The sequence below is a fragment of the Chanos chanos genome, chromosome 7, assembly GCF_902362185.1.
Source record: "Chanos chanos chromosome 7, fChaCha1.1, whole genome shotgun sequence".
In the NCBI taxonomy this organism is placed as follows: domain Eukaryota; kingdom Metazoa; phylum Chordata; class Actinopteri; order Gonorynchiformes; family Chanidae; genus Chanos; species Chanos chanos.
This window is the reverse complement of record NC_044501.1, coordinates 17,405,490-17,422,716: the sequence shown is the minus strand read 5'-3', so window position 1 is coordinate 17,422,716 and position 17,227 is coordinate 17,405,490. Positions and strand designations below refer to the sequence as shown.

General features: G+C 42.3%; 1 protein-coding gene across 1 annotated transcript in view; it reads right to left on the bottom strand.

The window, feature by feature from the left end:
* The window catches only part of nrp2a (neuropilin 2a), a 59,385-nt gene that overhangs the window by 1,163 nt on the left and 40,995 nt on the right, over positions 1-17,227 (bottom strand). The window contains exons 11-16 of the mRNA XM_030779774.1: positions 14,949-15,035; positions 13,605-13,766; positions 9,771-10,030; positions 9,414-9,510; positions 7,883-7,915; positions 1,018-1,077 (exon numbers count right to left, since the gene is read on the bottom strand). Coding sequence (XP_030635634.1) covers positions 1,018-1,077; positions 7,883-7,915; positions 9,414-9,510; positions 9,771-10,030; positions 13,605-13,766; positions 14,949-15,035 — 699 coding nt within the window. The remainder of the gene's footprint in view (positions 1-1,017; positions 1,078-7,882; positions 7,916-9,413; positions 9,511-9,770; positions 10,031-13,604; positions 13,767-14,948; positions 15,036-17,227) is intronic.

Here is a 17,227-nt window from a genome sequence, read left to right as displayed (position 1 = left end):
AAACTGCATTCCGACTGACAGAATTATGAGAAAACTGCCTAATCACGGCAAACTGACACAGAAACACACAAAAACACCTACATACACACACACATCCGCACACACACACACACACACACACACACACACCTGATTGCACCTGTCTGTCTGTCTGATCCTGTTTACATACCGTTTTTTAATGTTTACGTACTGCTTTACAGTTCTACAATGTTTCACTATATTTATATTGCACTCTCTGTTTGCACAGATCCTGTTTACATACTGTTTTTACTGTTTACATACTGTCCTACAGCTCTATGATGTTACACTACACTTATATTTATATTCAATGCACTGTGTCTTCCCTATGTGTCCCCTCAGTTATATAGTCCTTTTAGTATGGTGTTTTTTATCATGGCCCTTTATTTAACAAAGTGTATTTATTCTCTGACTGTATGTGCTGCTGTCTGTCTATGTTGCACCATATGGTTCAAGAAGGACGCCATTTCATCTCTGCTGTGTGCTGTACTGTATATAGCCGAGATGACAATAAAGCTCTAAAGCTCGACTTGGCTTGACAAGACACACACACACACACACACACACACAAATATGCAGTTAAGGTATGCACATTTTCATGGTGCTAGAGTTTTTGTGGTTTAAAGTTTTATGGTGTGTGCTTCTAGGTGTGGTTCTGCCATTTGATGTATTTTGTCCTGCATTAATATCTATCTAGGCCAGTTTCACAGAAGAAAACAACTCTTTGACCCTGAAGTAACCTCTGTCACTAAGGAGCTGCTTTCATGCTGACATCAAGTCTCTGTGATGGGGCATCTTAATGAAGCAACAAAGTTGATGTTATCGCATCTGGCAGTAATTAGCGGCATATTAACTGACATGTCAAAACTGAGCCTCTCGAACTACGACTACCTTCTCATTTTTAATAGACCTCCATTGGAACTGCAGAATTTGACAGTGATCAGCCAGGCCTGTGTCATCTCAGGCTTCGCTGGGGAGTTAAGACTAGTAGGAACTTACCTTCATTTATTTGGTCTCTGCTGTTGAAAAGATTATTGTCTCCAAAGCTTGGCCTCTTATCTAGGGAGGATAAGAGAGAACATATTGAGCAATTTGTTGTAGACAGGGAACACTCTGGAATCAAATATGATGTTCAGTCAGTAATTCATGCTACAGATGCTGAATCAGGTGACACTGCACTGGCTGTAATTAACTGTGATTAGTAAAATGGTACAGGGTAGAACATTTGTTATGGAAACATTGAGATAATGAACAAAATTACAGGGTACAGCAGCAGATATTTAATACATGTAATGAAAGTGTCAACAGACAGACACACAGGCACAAACACACATGTACGCGCGCACACACACACACAAACACACACACACACACACACACACACACACACACACACACGCTCACGCACAATTGGATTTTTCTTGATATTCCACTTGCAAAGTAGGGCAATATTTGCACAGATAAAGGAGTATCAAAATATGTTCTTGTTGGTGGTGCTGGTATTAAAGGTGTAGATTTAGTAACAGATATTTCTAGAAAAATAGAATTTTATTGTTACATTCCAAAAGCATGTTTCCAAGACTGTCAAATTCGTCAAGCAAAAATATTCTTTGTACACACATCAGCGTGTCTTTTCAAAGAGAATGCTAACATTAATTTCGAGGTATAAGATGACCACTTTTGAAAGTACATTCATAACGCTAGAGAAAAGTGCATGATCATCATCATCATCATCATCATCATCTTCATCGTCATCTTTGTATTTATCAACAGGATCAATGAAGTCATCAACATCACAATCATCTTTATCGACATGACCAATCACTGAGATTATTGTCACCATTCATCATCATCAGCATCGTCATCATCATCAACATCATCATCATCATCATCATCATCATCATAGCTCTCAAAAGCAGTGAGGTTGGTATGGGGACTGAAGAATGTCAAAAAAAAAATGAAACAAATAATAAAAAATAAAAATCATTAGGTGGTAGCTTAGGACAAAGCTTTCTTTGTTGGATATGTTTGAACTGGGAGCCCGCTGCGTCTGAACAGAACAGGGCAGAAAAAGAAATCAATGTGAAACATAGCTCTCTATGGGTGTGAGGCTGGTGGGCTGACTGGCCCCATTGTGAGTGATCTGTTCTACATGGCCGTGATAGCAGAAAAACTCCCCGCCTCCAAAGACACATCAGCCGCCTGTTCTACAAACCCCTAAGACGTCCGGGTCCGAAAAAAGCGTGAGTCATTTTGCACCACGGAGACAACTGCGGGGTGTGCGCATCAAAAAGAACCTCTATTCTTTCAAAAAGAGAGAGAGAGAGAGAAGGAGAGAACATTTCCCTCTGTGTGTTCCTTTTTTGAGGTATGTGGGAGTGCTTCGTTTGGTGAGCGGTTGGAAAAATGTGGAAAAAGCGTCCGTTTGGCACAGAGCTTCTGGTGCGTTATGCGGCTGTGGGTTCTCCAGAGAGCTTTCGCTCATTAATGCGGTCTCCAGGGACAACAAGAGGCAGGCGAAAGAAAGAGTGGGAGAGAGAGAGAGAGAGAGAGAGAGAGGAAAATGCTTACAGCAGCCTTAATAAATGCTATCTGGTCCATTAACTAATTAAAAATATTAAGAGCTTGGAAAGAATGTGCGGTAAGAGCATAGTTGAGAGATAGAGAGGGAAAGAGGGAGAGAGGGAAAGAGGGAGAGAGGGAGAGAGGGAGGGAGGGAGAGTAAGGCGTTGATTTAAGAGCAAGCTGAGAGAGTGTGCCAAAGCGTCTCTTACTGCTTCTGTTATAAGTAAATAGGTTTAAAATCCTCTCAGAGATCCAGAGGTGAGGTCTCTCTCTCTCTCTCTCTCTCTCTCACTGTCAGTCCTGAACCATGGGGACAGTTCCTATAGCAACACCACACAGGTAATGATTAAAGAGCTTCAGCTCCCTCAACTTCTCCAAACTGACTCTATCAACATCTTATCCGCAACTGTAACAAGCTAAACAATCCAGCATGGCCTGGGCAATATCTGGTATAATCTACTTTCAGCTCAAAATAAAAAAAATGAGCAGAACTCTCTGGATATTGAATCTACAATGTATCAGAGACCTTATACCTCAGGTACCTACATCCTGTCTGTTGAACTATGTTGAATGCTGTCTGAATACTGATCAGGGAGAGATCATATGCAGTGGATGATAAGTCGATTCAACAGAACCATCTTTGTCAGTTAAAAAGCATATGGTAATTTTTGTATATTATTAGGGAGAAGGGAGACAAAATGGCTACCATCTGTTGGGTTGCGTGCTGAGTTCTGTCCTGTTCTGAAGCTGTCTGTTTCTGCATTAGACGTAGGTGTTGTGTGTGCTGGGTTGGTGGGTGATGGTGCGGGTTGGGGGGGGTTGGGAGACAGCTGTCGTAATTTTCAAGCAAAAGCAAGTGACATAAACAAACACCCATTCTCTTGTGAAAAAAAGAGAGAAAGAAAAACACACACACCTACGTTGTTCAAGATGCTGTCGCAAAATATCAGAAAAATATCAGAATATAGAAAACAAAAGAAAACCAAAATAAAAACAAGAAAAAAACAACCTAACCAAAAAAAAAACAAAAAACGGTAATACTGTCGCAGAAGACGTAAAATCGATGTCTCTCTCTCTCTCTCTCTCTCTCTCTCTCTCTCTCACTTTCTTGACTTGATGGTGGTTAGGATTGCACTGAAGTCTAACTGTCTCTTTACTGCACGTGGGAAAGATGAAAGGATTCGTTTTAGCCTGTTTTGAGAAAGACATAGGTTGAGGTTGACAGTTTTTCCTCTCCCTTGTTTCTAGAGTAAGTTCCCCTTTCCTGTTCTCCAGACTCAGCGCTGCCTGAAAACACTTTCAGGTTGTACAACCTCAACAATGCATAATATACTCCTTCTCAGAGCATCATTATAGATTCTTTTTAAAATTACATCCGTTTGTACCGACACATTTAAAAGATTATCTTTGGCGGGGTTTCCCCTGGCAACACTGACAAGCTGTCTGTGCTGTCTGTCGCCTCTGGCATCAACAAACTGTCTTCTCCTTTCGTCTACTCACATATGAAGTAGCATGAGAAGACTTCATGATTTACGATATAGTGGAGGTTAGCCAAAGAGTAACACAGCCTGCAATCAAAACAGAATTTCTATTCCGCTGCATCCACCCCACTGTCATCACACAAAAGCATTGAGACCACTTTGGACTGAAATGATCGAAAGCATTGTTTGAGTCACTATGATGAAGGGCCCAAGTTGAACCGTCTACGTCATTGAACATCTCAACTCTGTCTCTCCTGGAACGGAATTTTTTCTGTTTGAAATGCCTGATCTGAGCACATTTTTTTTCCTTTCTTTTCTTTTTTTTTTGGCTATCCGAGTCCTAGTTTCCCTTGTGACTGGCGAGACTTCAGACACCGGCATCGAATCAATTGTTAACATCCCATCTCCTCGGGGTCCTTCTGTGTATGGAGGCATTGGCAGCAGAGGAAATTTCACAAGCCTGCACCAATGCATTCATCACAAGGATGAATTCGGAGCTGAGACACAAGCTGACTGTGTCCGTGCCGAAATTCTTCCTGGGTATCCAGCGAGAACGAGAACTGGCATCCAACGCGTTTTGTCTTAAGAGACGCATTAATGTGGTAATCGTGATAGTTCGATGGAACTCCCCACCCCTGTTAAGTCACAGTGTCCGGAGAATGACAGAACACAGAAACATACACAAACAAGAAACAGGCCAATGAGATGTGACATCCCCTTCTGCCCTTATTTGGATAGTCCTGAACCAAGCATCCATTGGCAAGGACAGAGAATGAGTCATTACATCACAGTCATTATCTGAGACTTCCCGCCACCACACTGCTCATTAAGTACGAAATCCTTACTTTTCTTTTCTGAAGTAACAAGTGCATATTTCTTCAAATTCCAAACCACGCAAACCCCCTTTAGCGATGATAGTATCCTTCCTCCTTCTCTACCCAAACAGTTAGCATAGGCTCCGCCCCTAACCGGGGCACGCCTCCACCTGTGTACTGGGCATTGTGGGGACTGTAGTAGGCCACGGTGGGCTGGCTCTTCTTGGCTGTCAGGCGTCGGCAGCACATGGCCATGAGAAGCATGGCGATGGCCAGGAACAAGATGGCGCCACCGCCAGCCACAGCGTAATACCAGTGAGGGGGTATGGGTGGCACTGACAGCGAATCTACTGTGGGATCACTCCTGCCAGGAAGGGGTCCCCCTGGTGGAGAGACACACACAAAACATGGTAACGCTCTACACCACAGTGCAAGTTAAATCGTGTAAGTACAATGTACATTAAGTACAGTAATTGCGACGTGTAACACTGTTCTTATGTATTGCCGTTGAAAGGCCATCACTGCCAGAATTACTGTCATTTGTGAAGTATAGATTGATGGCATCTTGTGAAATCTCTAAGTCAGATTCAGATATGAAGAACTATCATAAGTACAGTGAAACAGGTAGTAACCACACTAATAACATTGTAATTACATATGATACTCAGATGTTTTAAATCTTTATATTTAAGATTAAGCACTGTAATGTAAAGTGTTATCCAGAAATTCGTAACTGGGGTTGGAAGTGGATAGGGAACTGTCCAGGTCTAGTCCTGATGAGCTAGAAGGTTCCATGTTCTTCAGACTTTTGTAGATGTAAACTAGATTCTGGTTTGTGAGGAACATTTTCTATAAGCTAGCTCCTCAAGGCTAAAGCATGGACAGTTCCACTGTAAAAGGGGTGAACTGATACTGGTTTTTTTTTTTTTTTCAGTCATTTTTTTCTCAGGCATTCATTTTGGGGGCTGCATCCAGAACAGAGGGTCGCGTTTAGCCAAGCAGAAGCACATGCACTCTGGGCGCTCTTGGTCCAGTCTTAGTATTTTTGCTTGATATAAACCAACTTTGCCATCTATGCATAACTCCCATTGCACCCTCTGCGTATTCTTGCTTGGAGATCAAGAAGATAAGATTTTCCAACAGAAATGATGGGAAATTATGCTATGATGCTGTTTAGACCAGGCTACAAAACGTGCACTGTGATAAGGTGGCAACTTTGGGAGGGAAAAACAAACAAACAAACAAACACTTTTGCAAATCCACATTCAATACTTTGTAAACCACAAAACTTAACAGCATTCATCTTTCAAGTAGCAAGCATGCGTGTCTTGTCAGGAAAAAGAAGCCCAAAGAGACAAAATTCCTATTTTGTGCGACTTGAAAGAAGGAACTGGCAATTACTGTCCTGTAATTCCTATAAAACTGGGAAAACAACAATAACAACCACAACAATGACAACAATAACAACAACAATAAAGGAAATGAGTATATACCCAGTATATGTAGCAACATATTGAGGGTACGTTTGTTGTTTCTCTCTCTAATGATGTGCCAAGAAGGTAATATGATAATATAGCATTCCCTTCATTACCCTGTGTTTTCAGCACTGTTGACCTGTAGTCTAACAAAACATGATCAATGTAAAACTCATTGGTTGGAGGTATAGCACTAGAAAGCAACATTTAGATGGAAGAATTCATGAAGAAGTCTCTGTGACTGAAAATAATCTGATTTGCTGGACTTTAATAGGAACACCTTGCTTTAAAACAGCTACAGAGCAGAGGTATTCAGCACTACCTGTGAGACATTAAAAAGTGACTGTGCACTGTCTTTAGTCTCTGACTAACCACACAGACATCCTGACTTGTACCTATCAAACTGCAGTGTTTTCTTCTCGCCCAAAGGGCCCCTTATTCAAGCTAAGGCAACATTAATAACCACACACCTTTCGCGAGTGCCGTTCACGTCACAGCGAGCGGAAAACAAACAAAAAACTAAAATAAAACGAAAAAAAGAAAAACAAATATCAAATGCAAATTCAGAGGAAGCACAGATTCCCTGTCAGCACTGCCTTGGTTGCTTGAAAGAGATCCCTGAACACACAGCGCTAAAAACAATGTCAGAGAGAGCGTTACAGTGACTTCAGACAACGGGACCCTGTCTGTCACAAAGAACCGCTGTCTGAGAGGATGTGTGTGTGTGTGTGTGTGTGTGTGTGTGTGTGTGTGTGTGTGAGTGTGTGTGTGTGCGTGTGTGTGTGTGGGGAGGTGGGGGGGGGGGCTTTGCTGCTAAATTCAGCTGAAGAACATGTTTATTTCTCCTCCATGTGTCACTCAATCCACACATCATTATAGGCCGAGATGCTGCATGTTCTACCTGTTACCACGCATACGTACACACACTCTCACAGACACATGCGCGCGCACACACACACACACACACACACACACACACTCATTAGACTGTGAGAAGTGGAGATGTTCATCCATTCATCCAGCTGTCTCAGCCTCACTTGTTGTTTTATTGACATTCCTGGTATGTGGTGTGGGTGTGTGTGGGTTGAATAAGAGGGCCGGGGTACTCTCATAGGTTTGTAACAGTTTGAGAATGACTGATATTAGTGGAAGTCGGGATATGTTCACAACAGACACTGTGATAGATTTTGAGATGGAGGGTGTGTGTTAATAATGTTTAGAGGTGAATATTTGTCATAAAAGCAGCATCTCACACTTGGTTGAATTGAATTAAACTGCTGGTTACTCAGCACATCTACAAACCAAGCAATTGTGCAAATAATCAGCATCACCAGCAGTCCCTGAAGGAGGCCTGCCACTCTCGGCTGACCTAGGATCAGGTTCACTTACCTTAACACTTCACCGACATACAACTAAACTGATCCTAGATCTGCTCTGATAAACATTCATTCGTTCACTGCAGTGAGCAGGGACCACTGTCATTCACATTAGAGGAGAAATCTGAACAAAAAGAAGGGCTCAGGCTTACCGGTAATATCAGGAGGGAAGGCAGCAAATGGTTCTGAAAGAAGAAAAAAGAAAGAGAGAGAGAGCGAGAGAGAGAGAGAGAGAGAGGGGCAAATAAGAAATTAACAAATTACTTTCATTCTAGTCCAGCTTTTTGCCCCCAGGCCAGTTCAATAAAATGGGTGGAGATCAAAGAAGTCTTTAAGATCCACAAACTAGTACTCACACATCACACCTTCTGTGTCAAAGAGATTAATCAAAACATATTTGAAATGTTATCCTAAACCTGACGTTAGAGCTTTCACCAGACTCGTGAGGGGAAGATTTCATCAGATTAGACAGTTTAATGGTGACTGCAGCTGACGATGATAAAACAGTGCTGTTCTTCAGAGCCAATTATCCTCTATTCTGTTAAACATGGTTTCAACGCTTAATCCCCCCCCCCCCCCCCCCCCACCCCCACCCCCACCCGGCCGTTTAATCATGGAGAACACATCTCCAGATGTGATTTTGGGTTAGCCACTCCATTATTTGATCACCAGAATGTTGGTGAAGTTGTATAATTTGCAGCTGTAAGTTGGTGTGGTTGTATTTAAAGGGGGTGAATAGAGGCGTTAATAAAAGCAGAGCATTTGAACACTTGGAATGCAAACAATTAGAAAGGAACACACAGAGGAGTACACGGAGTGAAGCAGCCCCTTTTTTGGCGGGAGTGGCATAGCTTTGTAAGTCCAAGTCCAACTGCTCTTGTCGATAAGAGTGCTCCCAGCATGCTTTGGGGAGTGGGGTGAAGGGAGCCCAGTACTAACATGGTGGCACAAGGGGCTCTAGAGGTTTCCAACTTTTGGATGAGGACTGTGCTGCTGAATCCCTCCACTATGGAGCGAGCCAGTTTTCTGCTGCAGAGAGCCAAAATGGCTGAATCGGTTTTGGGTTTCATCCTCTGAGCTGAGAATATGAGCGACTATGCGCACGTGGTCTAGCCCTGATCCCCTTAAGACTTTAAACTACAAAGCCACAGAGCAATAAGTAGAACCCCCTCACACTGCGGGGCTGTTGAGTAATTCAGTTTTTGGAGAGCACTGTTTACAAATACAGAAAGAGAGGCAAGAAGAAAATAATGAAACATAGATTAGCATCAAGGCCCATGAGGCATTTGTGGCCTAGATTTGATTCTCTTTTGTAGGGCAAGCAATGTGGCAGTCATTTTTTCCATCTCTTGTCATGCTGATAATCTTTCTTTGAAAAGCACAATAAGGTAGTTATTGGAATTGGGAGAGTGGAGAGTGAATAAAGGTCTAGGTCACTGTGGACAAGGGTATGGCTGGAATGACATTTCTGCAGGCCTCTGATGGATGGGGGGAGGTGGGGGATACAAACATAATCGACAGAATAAGAGTGCAGAGAAGCAGCAACAAAGATAGAGAGAAAGAAAGTTGCAGTAGGAGTTGGGTTTTGCTTGACAGACAGCGAAAGAGAGGAGGAACGGGAAGACTGATGGGAGTGATGGGAAAGGTACGGTACGAATGATATGCCCAGATAGGAAGACTTACGTGTACATTGCTCCAGAGGCGTGCTCGTGCTCATGTGGACATTATCGATCCAAATATGGCCTTTGTTGCCATGCTCAAAAAAGCCTTCAATAACAACCTAACAGAAAGAAAAAAAAAGAGCAGATATGAATTTACTGACAATACTGACAACTTTGTTAATTAACACTATCATTGACACTACTGACACTATCATTCCATGACTGATGATTGCAGCCGGGATTCCGTCTACAAATAATTAATTGTACGAGAACCTTATCCGTGGATGGTTATGAATGACTAGTAAGCTTCATCAAGCACTTCAAAACAAGTTAGATGTGTTTATTAATGATATACAATGAGAAATGAGCAGTAAAGTACCTGGAATTCCTTGGGGGAGCGAGGTAAGATGGTACGACCCTCTTTCCAGATAGGACCCTGGTCGCCGTGAAGAGCCCATAGAAGGGTCTCCTCCTGGTGAGCGTCTCGAAGCAGGATCCTCAGGGTGCCCTGGTCCTCCAGTTGATAGGAGAAGAGCAGGCAGAGTGGCCCAGCATCTGGTCCCATCACTGGGCTGAGGAGTCGGGCACGCTGGTGCTCTGTCTCAGGGCTGGCCTCTATGTATAGGTAGTTTCCCAAACCTGAGGGGAAATGTACATACTGGTCACAGGGAGGCTGGGGTCAGAATCAGGTCATATAAGCAGGAAAGACAAACAGACACAGCTTAGCAACCGCAAAGAGGAAGTCTCAACAGATCTACAAACCAACCCCCCCCCCCCCCCCCCCCCCCCCCCCCCGCTCCAAATCCAGACACAAATTGAAAAGAATTTTAAAACAAATTACTTGAGTCATAGACAAAAAGTGAAAATCCCAGGCTATGCATAACCTGACCACAAAGCTACAAAAAATTCACCAAAATACCTCCAGTACAAACACTTACTCTTGAGAGGAATAAAGCTTTCAATTCCATTTTCTCCCCTCTAAGAAACCTTAAGCCTAAAATGTATGTTTATCTCTTATTGTTTATTGAACCAACTGGGGCATGGATTTGAGTTTTGGGATCATTAAAATAGAGGCTTCTGTTTTGAGGAATCAGTCGACCAGAACTCAGAGATAAGTGGCCCCTATGAGCCACCATCCAACATCAACAACGTGTTGATTGAATCACCTGTTGGCCTGTATAAAGAGTTTTTGGAAAAAAGGTTTGGAAAAGAGTGGGTGGACAACAGTGCCATGGAGGAGAAATAAACATCTGAACAAAATCTGATCAAAATGCCTCAATTCGTAATTTACATTACATTCCCGTGTCAATGATACTGCTATTGCATGCTAGTTTCTACTGTAGATTTGGATGTTTAGTGTGTTTCAGTAGGAGACCATTCAGGGCATAAGCGCTACTGTGTCTTGTTCGAGGACAAATTCCCAGGATAGCAGTTATGTAGAGTAAAAACCTCGCGGGAGGAACTGCTGCTTTGCAGATGATATTTTGACTGTCTGCTTTCTGTCAGAATGGAACACATGCGCCACACATCAGACAGTGCGTAGGTGACGTGGCCTGAGGGGCTTGTGACAGCACCTCCCTGAGCCCTTCTTGACACCGTGGTATGTATCTATGCAACACTCTTATCTCTCTCTGCCCCCCCCCCCCTCCAAAATACCTACTTTGTGTGCAACTGTAGAGCTGGGCTGTGGAGAAGGGAAGTCAACAGCCTTGTCATTAATTGTAATGCTTTCTCACCGATGACAGCGTCCCACAAGGCTCCATTCTTGGCCCCTCAGGTTACTCAAGTGTTTGTTGCTGTAACTAATGGTCCCCTATTGTTTTGCCTCTTGTTCTGCAGACAGCTTATACTTGCAAAAGCTTGGTATGTACTTTGATAAACTGGGCATACATTATTAATCTCTTTCACGGTATTTCCTCCTGAAGCAAAAGCCAAGACAGAGGAAAAGAAAGACAGAGAGAAAGGGAGAATGGGAGGGAGGGAGGAAGGGAGGGAGACAGAGGGTAAAATACGATCCCCGCAGTGAAGAAAGGGATGAAAGGGGTGTGAGATAGGTGTGAATTTGTTTATCTTGGTTTAGCATTGTGAATGATCCTCTTTGACACTTTAAGGTCAAGTGGGTTCTTGGATCCAGCTCAATGATCAAGCTCATTTAAGGAATCCTACAGGACAAATTTTGAGGTTTTTTTTTAAGTTTTGTGACATTTGACCCAGTCAGTTCTTGTCAGCTCCTGACTGCCTGACAGAGAATCCATAGCTGCCAGAGAAGGGGCAAAAGAAACCTTGTAATGTCTTCCAGCTGTCGTCTTGGTTCTTTAAATCTTTCAGGAATCGCATTTAAAATATATCTAAACCAATGAATTTTAAACAGGTTTAGGAAAACAATCTTCCAGCCCGCTCTGTGACAGTGAATAATAAAAAAAACTGGACCAAAAATGAGCCTATCTTTTATTAATGCGGTAAAAGCGCTGCTTTTTGATCCTGCATGTGTATAAAGGGAAATGAATAATTATTTCTTCAAGGAGGCTCTAAGTACATGGAAGTCTACTTAGAGATGCAGCAATCTGCCTGCGAGGAAGATGAGGGGTCGGAATGCACAGTCGGGAATACAGTTTTCCACAGGAATCTGCCGCTCTGAAGTCAATTAGAGATATCGAGCCTTAACCCTTTCCTTCCAAATGCGCCAGGGAGTACAACAGGATATTTGCATCAATACAGACTAAGGATTGACTAACTCTTGAGAAACTTGGGACTTTTCAGAACTCCTCATGCTTTCTTATGTTCCTTTGATCTTGGTAATAATAGCTACAAAACAGAAATTGTATTTTCAGAGATCTGGTATGGTGTGAATTACAGAACTTAACAGAGCTGCAGCATGTTTATCTGCTCTGATAAACGAACCCGTAACAATAGATTGTTTGTTTGTTTGTTCGTCTATCTATTCATTTATCTGTCTTGTGAAATGTGCACTAGGCAGTGGGCATCATCTCTCCAGTGAGGGCCTACGACTCTCAAATGAATGTCTCCCTTTTCTCCATTGTATGTGGGTTATTTGTCATTTAGACTCATCATCATAAAAAATATGGAAGCTTCAATATGATGATGATTATAAAAATCCTTAGACCTATAAGGTGTTTTTGTGTTTCATTTAATTACTGCATTTTCTATCATTTTAAAGAAAAAAATATAAACAAATTGTACTTTGTGTAATTCAAATTATCCTCAGTGTAAGAACTGACCACTCAGTTTCCACTGATAAGGCTGGATAGAGTTAAATTTAGGATCACATTGCCAAAACATAAATGAGATTTTGATCTGGACTGGATTTGAACATGCTCATTTCAAGAGTAATTCTTCATTACTGCATATGCTACAACATGTGACGCGTCATTGAGGAGAAAAAAAACCCAAAACAACAACAACAGTGTGTCAGTGAAGAAGCAGACAGAGTAGGAAGACCGAGAAAGTATGCAGAGCATCCATTCTCTTTCCTCTGCCGAGATTCTCAGGCCTGACTGACATGTGGAGAACAGACTGTGTGGGAATGGCAGAGCTAGTGTCATTTGAATTTATGCGGAGCATGTACTCATTCAAAGGACCTCAAAAAAGTTACAAGGTGGATAAACCCTAGTCATTCTAAGTATATGAGATTTACTTTGGAAGTTTCATTCCAAATGAGATCTCAAAAGACTGTTCCCTTCGACAATATCATGTGATCGAGTCGTGTGAGTGTTGAGAATGTTGGTCTAGTGTAGTGTGTTATTGATTGTATGGACTAGTTTATAGTAAATGAGTTGAAGTGGACTGTCAAAACATTTCACTTTAAAAGAATGAACAGCTAATCAGGCAAGATCCATTATGCAACATCGAATGAGAGAAGCTCATAGGTGGACGCCCCAGTAATAGGTTAATAATTCATTTTTAATGATGCCATGGAAGCGTGTATGTGTCTTTTTAAGAATATATCGATATGTCTACATGTGTGTGTGCGTGTGTGTGTGTTTGTATGCATGTGTGTGTGTGTGTGTGTGTATGAGTATGTATTATATATGTGTGAGTGTCTGTGTCTGTGTGTGTTTGTGTATATGTGTGTATGAGTATACGTATTATATATGGGTGGGTGTGTGTGTATGTGCGTGTGTGTGTGTGCACGCACGTGTGCATGCAGGCCTGCGAGCCTGCGTGTGTGTGTGTGTGAGCGTGTGAGACTCACTGTTGGAGCCGAGGGAGAGGTCCAAGCTGGAGCCCAGGCCTGTGATTTTGTTGGAGCTGTGCAGGGTCCAGCTGAGGTCAGAATTAGGGTCATGGGTCCATCCACACAAACCATTTTCAAAATCACATAGTCCAGTCTGGGAGGGGGGAGAAGTGCTGGATACTGCTGAAAAAAGAGAGAGAGAGAGAGAGAGAGAGAGAGAGAGAGAGACAGAGAGAGAGACAGAGACAGAGACAGAGACAGAGAGAGAGAGAGAGAGAGAGAGAGAGAGAGAGAGAGAATCAATAACAGTTTTGCTCCTAGTTCACCAATACAAGAATGAGATGGATATTTGACACATCACTCTTCAAGTTCATGTGTGCATATGAATATTTATTGAACACAATCAACCACAGGTCAGGACTGTGTGGGCTATGTCAGGCACCATGGGGAACGGCGCGGTATGTGAGACTCTGCGGCTCTTGGTGAACGTTTGACCTTTTCACTTCAGAAAAAGCAGCACCCAGAGGTAGGTGGAATCCAAAAAGAAAAAGAAAAAAATGAGAAAAAAAAAAAACTACACCAAGCACTTATTGGCTCCAAACTCAAATAGTGCCGAGATGAGTATCGATTAGACTTTGAGGCAGCAATTATTACTGTTTATTTACAGAAAAATGCCAACCATCAAACCACATAAGATGAGAGGTCAACTGCCCTGAGGGCTGGACATTTTTTTTGGATAACATAAAACTTTTAGCTTTGTTCCTAAAACCTGCTGATCACTACGCACAATGAGTAAAACTGTAATACATCATAATAAATATTTCTTGCCATGAGAGAATATATGGCCTCACACATTAGTTGTTTATTGCCTATGTATATGTCATAAAACAAGGTTTTAATGTTTTAAACCTGACTTTTAGCTAAACAGACAAAATTAGCTACGAGTCGCTTGCTAATGTTGGGAGCAAAACTACAAAAATCACTTTTGTTAAATAATCAGTGAAATATTAGCTTTTCTTGTCTTATTTGTCTGGCAACAGCAGGCCTACGGCAATGACAAAAAGAGAGGGGAAAAAAGGTGATAGGGTGATAGTAGAAATAAAGAATTGATTTGTGTTTCTACAGTTAAGTTCTCTACTAATAAGCATTCTCTCTGATGTATTACTGGGCCTAGCCTTACTTCCTCCCACCCTTTCCCACCCAACAAAAAATTTTTTCTTCCTCCAAAAAATGTCTTTACGTCCAAAAAGCCTCCGGCTAACCCGATGATTTTACATACAATCCAGTGTCTTATGGTAAATAGAAAGGCTAATGTTAAATGAGAGGGCTGAAATTATGCTGAAAAGTAGACATTGCGCTCACCTTGGCTCACTCTTTGTGCTGTGCTGGTTTCAGCAGGGAGGGGCTGGGTCGGTGGAGGTAAGGTTTCCGCGGCTATGGTGGAGGTTTCTGTGTGGGGACAAGGCGGAATTGGAATTAGCTTACGCAGCACTCTTCTAGCTCCAGTATCCACTAATCATTTCAGCTGATCTAGGATCAGGTCTCCCGGTTCAGCTCATAACCTTGAACATTTTAGGGCAAAAAAAAAAAAGATACCATCTGCCCTGAAATAGTTGCAAAGGGAATAGCTTATCAAGTACAAGCAGCGGTCTTGTCAAAAAACACCCTATGATGTGAAATATTCTCTAATTGATGAATGGAAACATGAAAAGGCAAGTTGGCACGGGTGTTTAATACCAACTCCATACTGACCAAATCAGAAAAGTGTTTGCAAAGCTTTGTAAACTGTTTTTGAAAAACACTTTAAAAGAATCAGCATTTTCACAGGTCAGTGTTTTAGGACAATAACCAGAGCCTTAAGGAATTAATCTCACAGTTTCAGCCATTGTCAGAACAAAAGAGCTATTTATGACAGAATACACCAAGAATTCTTTACGAGCTTTCATAGATGGTGCTGTCTTGTTAAAGAACTGGCAGTACTGCGTCTGGGTCTTCACACGTCTGTTTTGTCTTTAAAGTTGGAGCCAAACTGATGGAAAATTTGGCCTGAGTGACCTTCAAACAAAATGGATATGGTAAAATTCCTGAACACACACACACACACACACACACACACACACACATGCAAGCATGCACGCGCACACACACACACACACACACACATGCACGCAAACGCATGCACACATACACACACACACACACACACACACACACCTAGTCAGGGTCTAACAGAGCTCAACTTCCACTGACTGAACACCCCTGCCGAGCCAGTACAAATCACTTTTATACGCTGGCTGAAACATGGAACAAATAATTCACACAACAAAAGAGCAGAGGGGGTAGAGAGAGAGAGAGAGAGAGAGAGAGAGAGAGAGAGAGACAGAGACAGAGAGAAATAGAGAGAGAGAGAGAGATCTGGGAATCGTAGAGCATAATATGAAAGGCAAAAACAAACAACTGAGACTGATTTTCCATCCTTCTTGGCCTACCCACTCAGGAGTGCATGCTGATCACACACACATGGCAAACAGCGTAAATATGCTTTTCACTTTTCCCTCCTTAAAGACAAATCCATTAACAGAGCAAACGCAAGGATCAATTCGTGGATGAACACACCAGTCAAGGTCTAGTTATGGAAATCAATATGTACCTGAGGAACAAAAAAAAAAAAAAAAAGAATGGGAAACTCTTTCCTCTTATGAGAGGAAAAGACACAGCTGGTGGTATTTGTCACTGTATGCCCTGTTAATGTCATGGCCTTTACTGAGGCAATTAGCCGCCTAATACAACCTCCTCCTCTCCTCTCGCTAACTTCACCATCCCTCGCTTTTCTGTCACTCTCATCATCCTTTGAATTTCTCCTTCCCTCAAACAAATCCTTTACCTCTGTACTCTACCTCTGTTTCACCCCTCTCTCTCTCTCTCTCTTTCTCTCTCTCTCTCTTTCTCTCCCTCTCTCTCTCTTTCTCTCCCTCTCTGTGTTCGCTCAATTTGTGGGCTAGGGCAGGTAAAATTTACTCACATGCACAAACGCACATGTGCACACACCCATACACCAACACACTGAAATTCTTTCTCTCTCTCACACACACACACACACACACACAGACGTACAGGACTCCATTAAGATGCTTGTTCAGTGTTTAAAGGGCAGCTGGTGTCACAATGTAATGGCTGTGACCTTTCTCAGACGTGACAGGAGTGTCAGCACTGCTGAACACACAAAGACTGGAGACAATGTCCTGCCTTCAACTAGCCCTTCACCTGTCTGTGTGTGTGTTTGTGTGTGTGTGTGTGTGTGTGTGTGTGTGTGCAAGCTCCAATCAATCAGTATGAATTAAGACTCAAGTGTATAGTAGGTCTAGAAGATTCCTAACTCGCTCCGTCTATCTATCTATCTATCTATCTATCTATCTATCTATCTATCTATCTATCTATCTATCTATCTATCTATCTATCTATCTATCTATCTGTGTGTGTGTGTGTGTGTGTGTGTGTGTGTAAAATTGCATGTATGTCTGCCTGTGCACAGTCTAAACTGCACAGATATCACAAAGAACAACACTGTTTCTTCATCCCTCTTTCTCCCCTCTAACCTTCCCTCCTTCCATTTCTCTTCTTTCCCTTAGCTTCCCCCTCCC